General features: G+C 40.2%; 1 protein-coding gene across 1 annotated transcript in view; it reads left to right on the plus strand.

Moving 5' to 3' along the window:
* Positions 1–9: 9 nt before the first annotated feature.
* PSMD12 (proteasome 26S subunit, non-ATPase 12) overlaps positions 10–7,497 on the plus strand; it is a 19,634-nt gene continuing 12,146 nt past the window's right edge. Inside the window, exons 1-3 of the mRNA XM_005858681.2 lie at positions 10–215; positions 7,015–7,074; positions 7,163–7,291. Coding sequence (XP_005858743.1) covers positions 108–215; positions 7,015–7,074; positions 7,163–7,291 — 297 coding nt within the window. The 5' untranslated portion in view covers positions 10–107. The remainder of the gene's footprint in view (positions 216–7,014; positions 7,075–7,162; positions 7,292–7,497) is intronic.

The raw sequence follows: 7,497 nt of genomic DNA on the forward strand, positions 1-7,497 counted from the left end.
CGCGGGCTCCGGACGCACTGCCTGAGCGGGTGCGCAAGCGGCTTCCGGTGTGGGTGACGAGTGGTGGCCGAAAAAGGGGGACATTGAGGAACGCTCAGGCTTTGACCATGGCGGACGGCGGCACGGAGCGGGCTGATGGGCGCATCGTCAAGATGGAGGTGGACTACAGCGCCACGGTGGATCAGCGTCTGCCCGAGTGCGAGAAGCTGGCCAAGGTGAGGGGAGGCCGGCTGTCTGTGGCGGGCGCCAGGGGCTGAGTCACCGCGCGGAGCCTGCTTAGGCCTCAGGGGGCCTGAGGGCTGGAGCGCGCATCCCCAGCCCGGGTTAGGCCTGCTTGAGGAAGACACCCCAGGGCCGTCTGATCATGGAGACTCCAGGCGGGGTGCGCTGGTGAATACCCTCCCCAGGACAGATGGTCACTTCCTCCCCGTAGAGGACTTGGGGCCCCGATAGTACTTTTTGCGTTTCCTTGGCTACGCTTGACCGTTTACTTTGGTAGTTTCCCAGGGGTTGAGGCCGCTTCGGCATTCAGGCTAGATCAGGGCGTTTCGTTCTATTGCTGAATCAATTTATGTCAAGTTGTTTATGGATCGTGGCGATGTGCCTGGCCTGTGGCCAGGAAAGGGGGCAGGAAAGTGATAGTACGAGGTGATTAACACAAGATTTCTGTCCCGGAGGAGTTCGTGTACATAACGAATTGGACAAGTCATACCTGGCGGTGAATGCCGTACAAGTACAAATAAATTGTTATTGGAACACAGGGAAAGAAGCTGTTCATTCTTACGGGTGGGATAAGGGATGGCTTTACAGGGAAGCTAATGTTTGTGTTGGGGCCTGACAAGTAAGATTGGGTTGGGAAGGAGTCATTCCTGCAGCGGGAACTACGTAAGTAAAGACAAGCAGGCACTAAAGTGCAGAATAAACTAATTAGAGGAGTTCTTGAATAGGAGGTTAGCCCAATTGCGTATCTCCCATAGGATAGAAATTTAACTTGATCCAAACACTTGTCACGCCCCCTGTGCTGTGAGAGGCAACTTTGTGTATCATTTTGTATATAAAGAAACAAAGGCTCAGAGTTATTTGTCCAGCGTTACAGTTATTAATAGGTAGAACCAGGGATTCAAAACTTGGTTTGTCTGACTAGGGGTATAGGTGGTTGTTGACTCTGCTCCATCCTGGGCTGTTGCTAAGGCCTCAGTATGCTCAGGGCTTATTAAGTTCCTAGATCAGTCTCCAGCCACAGACATTTATTGCTATCTATCTGGAATGCATTCACTAATAGGGTTGTTTTTGTCCCTATGGAGCTTACTGTATAAGTACATTGCAATGTTAACAAATTCAGGGACAGGAGGAGTGACAAGTAATGCATGACACTTAGTCTTAGAAAGAAACCTTTTTAATGTCCCCCACCCTCTTTTTTTCCAGAAAAGAATTTACTAGGGCTTTACAAAAAACAAGGCTAGGGAAAGATGATGAAGTTGACGTACCTGTATTTCTTAGGTTCAGTACACTTGATGGAGGAGAGCCAAAAAAATTCATCTCTGAGCTTTCTAGTTGAGAGTGTAAAGAAACAGCATCAGCCCTAGCTGGTTTTGCTAGGTGGATAGAGGCTGGGCCTGCAGACTGAAGGGTCCGGAGTTCGATTCAGGTCAAGGGTATGGACCTGGGTTGCAGGCTCCTCCCCCGACCAGGCCCTGGTGGGGGCTCGTGCAGGAGGCAACCAATCGATGTTCCTCTCTCTTTCCCTTTCTCATCCACTCTCTCTAAAAGTCAATGGAAAAATATCCTCAGGTGAGGATTAAAAGAAAGAAAGGAACAGCAACTTAAGGGTTGGAAAATTCAAACACCTGCAGTGCCAGAGAGATAACAATAGCTGGCATTTATTGAGTAGTTTCTGCAGTGCCAGGCACTATTCTCAGTGCTAATGTGCATTAACTCACTTGCTCCTCACCTTAACCCTATGCGATAGGTGTATTATTATTGTTGTTTTACCGACAGCAGGCTAAGAGAAGTTGAGTCACATGCTCCAGGGTCATACAGCTCGTAAAGTGAAGGGGCCAGGATGCAAACCCAGGCAGACGGATTCTAGAGCTTTGTGCTCTCACTATGCATCCTGCCTAGCGAGCCACGTGTAAGGAAAACCTGAACTTCAGAACACCTGCCCACGGAAAAGGGCAGTAACTCTTCACCTCCAGTTAATCTTTGCCAGTTGAGGGAGAAAAATACTATCTGAGCTAATACTGTGTAGATCAAATAAAACATATCTACAGGCCAAAGTAAAACATATATAGAGGCCAGAGTCAGCCCCTGAACCACCATTTTGGAATTAGTAGAATGACAGTGTCCATAAGGAAGAAACCATTTGCTTTAAAGAAGTACAGCTATTCTAGAACTGAGACCTGGGAGAAAAAACATCTTCCCTTTACCCATGTCTTCTAATAGTTTACTGTGTGCAAGACCTAGGCAGTGGTATAAAGATGATAAGACAAAGCGCTTGCCCTCAAATAGGTTAGAGGCCAATGTGGAGGTGTGGGGGGGGCGCGATATTTCACTGCTACAGTTGTTCTAGTGATTTACATGTATGGCATTTATTCAGGACATCAAATGGAATGGAAATGTTTAAAAAAAGGAATATTGGTGCCCTTACCAGTACTCAGTGGTTAGAGCATCAGCCCGCACACCAAAAGGTTTCATGTTGATTTCCAGTCAAGGACACATACCTGGGTTACAGGTTCAATCCTGGCCCAGTCAGGGCCAGTATAGGAGGCAACCAGTCAATGTTTCTCTGTCTCTCTCCCCTCTCCCTCTCTCCCTTTATTTTACTCTCTCTAAAAATCTATGGAAAAAATATCACTGGGTAAGGATTAACAACAACAAAAATAAAATAAATAAACAGGGAATGTTGGGGCCTGTTAAACTAAATAAAATTAAAGGCATTTGGATGCTGATTTTTTAAGCCAGCATACCAGTTGGTTTCAAAACAAGATGTAGGTGTGGATTGCTTTTGTTGGGGGGCAGGGAGGGTTTGGAGGTGGTAGGATTTTTTTTTTATTTATACAGACCCACCGTTTTTTTTTGTTTGTTTGTTTGTTTGTTTTTTAATATATTTTATTGATATTTTTACAGAGAGGAAGGGAGAAGGATAGAGAGTTAGAAACATCGATGAGAGAGAAACATCGATCAGCTGCCTCCTGCACACTCCCTACTGGGGATGTGCCTGCAACGAAGGTACATGCCCTTGACTGGAATCGAACCTGCGACCCTTCAGTCTGTAGGCCAACGCTCTATCCGCTGAGCCAAACCGGTCAGGGCAGACCCACAGTTTTTAACTTTTGGATTAGATAGTTGTCTTACAGTCCTAATTAACTTTTTTAAAGGTATGTCTCTCAGTTTTGCTATTTATTCATCGTTTTGTATTATTTCCTAACCTTTCTGCCAAACATAAAATACTTATTTAGCATTGCATTTCTACATTGGAATATATGGAATATGTAGCATACATTGTTTTGTATTTTATTAATACAAAATAAAACTGAAGAAAGTTTTATTTTCATGTTACCTGTGAGAAAACTAAGGTTCAGGCAGCTTAAGTGGTTTATCCAAGGTCTACAGCAGAGCCAGATCAAGCTCAGATCTCCTGGGAACATGTATAGTGTTCTTTTTGCTACATACCACGGCCTCTTGAAGGGACTACCACTTTTGTGCTTACTTTCCTTAAGAAACTTTATTTTTAATAAGACATTTGAAGAAGAAAATTATATATGTATAGAGACTTTAATAGAATGTATCAGGTGAGAAAATCATATGTAGCAGAAGCCTTTGAAAGGCAGACTGAAGTCTAGACCTGGGTAGTCAAATTGCCAAATCTAGGCCATTCAAATTTCCTACAATTATGACCTAGTACAATTCTGTTTCTGTGTCCTGACACTCACCTAGCAAATAACAATAACTAATATTTTTATTGCTGTGTAAGTTCTATATGATGTTCACTATTATGATGGTTATGCTTATATTATGTTCCAGCCACATATCCATTTAGGAGTTAAAGGATGGACACAGACATACAGAACTTACAGATGCCCAACAAATACTGATGTTAAACAAACTCCTTAGTCATTTACCTCATTTACAAGGATTATTTTAAAAGTCACATGTTCCAACAAGTTGGTTTTGATAGCTTGGAGTTTCCAGACTGGAACTATGTGCTTAGATAGGGAAAGACAGAGGGAGAAGATGTTTAGCCATAGGATTGAACATGGAAAGTGGGATGGTTAGAGAATTGGGAGTTGCATATAATGAAGTTGGTGGTAGTGTCCCTCAAATAGTACCGAATTGTTAGCTATATAACTTACCACATCCTACTTACTGAGACAGTAAGAATCAGGAATTGTAAGCCATTAGGTTCAACTGAATAGTTCAGGTCAATGTCAACATATTCAATGCATACTATGTGCACTTGGTGCAAGGGAAACAATTAAACAAGGTCCAGCCCTAGAGGAACTTACAGACCAGCTAGGAGGCAAGACTTGCACATTACTGGCATAGGTATAAAGGGATGTACTGTAATATCTGCAGAAGCAACATGATGTGCTTGTCTAGATGCAGAGCACTGAACACCAGTGTCAACAGTATAGATACTATCCCTGCTCTTACAGAGTTTGCATTCTAGTGAGATGACAAAGACAGTAAACAATTAAGTAGAACAGAGTTGGGGGTCATTGCAAAGAAGAAACCCAGTGGACTTGAGTATTAAAGGACATGCTGAATGACTGTTGATTTTAGAGAGCATTATCTGAGAACATCTTTCTGAGAAGGTGACATTTAATGTTCCATTGATACATGCAGACCATTGCTCTAGAGCAGCGTGTGTTTTCTTCTCATGTAGGGTCAGTTCTTTAAAAACCATAGTTCTGAATTTGCCATATAGTAAACTACACTCTGTCAATCACAGTCATGTGACTAACAGTAATGGCAAACGCAGCAGGAGGTGACTGTGAATAAGTTATTTTGCATTTTAACTATTTTTGTACTATATTTTGTTGCCAGATGGTAACCATTTCCCTACAGAATTACTTTGATCAAAACAAAGGGGTGATTTAAACTAATATAGTCCAGTTTAGTGAAGGGAACTTGGACCAGGGAAACAAGGACCCTGGGCTCTGGTTCTGCTGGTTAGTTTTGTGGCTGAACTATTTGGTCTTCGGTTCTTTTACTCTCTAAAGTAAGATGATTGGATTAAATGCCTAGTAGTGTTTCCAGTTCTAACATTCTGTGATATTTTATGGTTTATTAGCCTTTATTTTGAAGAATCTGTAGATTATTTATTTATGTATGTATTTATTTTAATTCTCATCTGAGTATGTTTATTGATTTGAGAGAGAGAGAGAGAGAGAGAGAGAAGAAATATCGATGTGAGAAAGAAACATCTCTTAGTTACCTCCCCTAGGAGCCCTGACCTGGGATCAAACCCAAAACCTAGATATGTGCCCTTACTAGAAATCGAACCCTCAACCTTTTGGTGTGCAGGACAACACTCCAACCAACTGAGCCACTGGGCCAGTACTATAGATTTGTTTTTTGTTCTTTTCCTCTGATGGACATTTAGCCAGCATTTATTGTATATGTGAGTCTGTAGAGCTTTCAGAACTGCTGCTCCCCTTTGCACAGGAAACATTGTTACAATGTTAGTAATCATATATGTTTAAGAGTCAATTAAATAAGTTCAAACAATGGCTTTACAGTACATATTCTGCTGCATAGAAAAGTCATAGTTTAAAAGTTACCTTGACAAATATGGAAACAGTATTTTTGAAAAGTTCAAACATTATTTGTGCCCTTAATTCAAAAGCTATTTAATTAGTTTCTTTCATCAGTAAAAGAGTACTCAAGTGTTGTCCATGAATGTCATTAAAATAAAAAATTTTCCCCATTAGAAAAACAATTTCTGAATAAAACCCTCCTCATTGCTTCCAATTTATTCAGTGTTAATTAATATCAGTATCTTAAATGCAGTTTTTTTCCTGTGGGTTGGTTTTGTTTTTATCAAAATGTGTGGTTCCTAATAGGATGGCTTATTTTAGCCCTTGTGTGTTATCATTAGGGTTTATATTGTTTGAATTTTGTTGTTTTTCATTTCTTAATATGTCCCAGGGAGAATGTTTTGTTTTTGCAGATGAGGTAGAGGTTATTATCAGTAGGCAAAAAGGGGTGTAGTTCATTTGGATCAGTATCTGCTTAAGAACATGACTTTTGATTTAGCAAGTGTTGGTATTGCCAACTGGTCTTCATTTCTCTTTAGCATATTTACTTATTTATTTTAGAGAGAGAAAGGGGAAAAGATAGGTAGATATCGGTCCCTTCCTGCATGCACCCAGACCTGGGGTCGAACCCACAACTAGGATATGTGCCCAGACCAGGAATCAAACCTTCCACCCTTTGGTGTGCATGATGATACTCCAACCACTTGAACCGAACTGGTCAGGGCAATTATTTATTTTTATAGCCATTGATGAATTAAAACAGGGTTTTCTATCTTTTTACCACAAAATATCCTTTTTAATTTCTTCTCAAAACTTCATGATTTAAATATTTGTTATGGAAATTTATAAAGAAAATTCATTTTCCTATTTTTATTCTTTAAAGACACATGTGACTACCAGTTAAGAATCTCTGTTTAGAATAAGATAAACAAACAGATGTTACTGCACTGAGTTGATAAATTTTGCTCGGGTGCTAAATCATTATTGTTCTATATTCACTTTCTCTTAGGTATTTTGAAATGTTAAAGGTAGCTTATGGGCCCCAAGTTGGAAATCACTGACTACAGAATCCCTGGGAAAAGCAAGCATTATCATGAAAAGTACAAAAGTAGTTATGGAGTAGTCCTTTTGCTCTAAAATAGGCTGCTGATTTTCTTTTCTTTTCGGTGTCAGAAACATCTCATTTTAGCCTAGTTATGTAGTTTTTGCATTGGTGGTGGAGGTTTTCATTGTTCATTTTAATCTTTTATTTTAGGAAGGAAGACTTCAAGAAGTCATTGAAACCCTTCTCTCTTTGGAAAAACAGACCCGTACTGTGAGTAGATTATAGTGCAAAACCTCAGTTGCCAATAATTTCACTTAACATGGTTCCATTAACTTTGGATATATGTTCATTTTTACAGGCTTCTGATATGGTGTCTACATCCCGTATCTTAGTTGCAGTAGTGAAGATGTGTTATGAGGCTAAAGAATGGGATTTACTTAATGAAAACATTATGCTTTTGTCAAAAAGACGGAGTCAGTTAAAACAAGTAAGTTCATGATTGCTCAAAAACAAATACATTTGCATTTATTTATTTTAATCTTTATTATTGAAAGTATTACATATGTCCTCTTTTCCCCCCCATCAACCTTCCATACATTTGCATTTAAATAAGGACTTTCTTTTTTTTTCTTTTTCTTTTTTAAATTAAATCTTTATTGTTCAGATTATTACAGTTGTTCCTCTTTTTTCCCC

Source organism: Myotis brandtii, unplaced genomic scaffold (assembly GCF_000412655.1).
Source record: "Myotis brandtii unplaced genomic scaffold, ASM41265v1 scaffold120, whole genome shotgun sequence".
Taxonomy (NCBI): domain Eukaryota; kingdom Metazoa; phylum Chordata; class Mammalia; order Chiroptera; family Vespertilionidae; genus Myotis; species Myotis brandtii.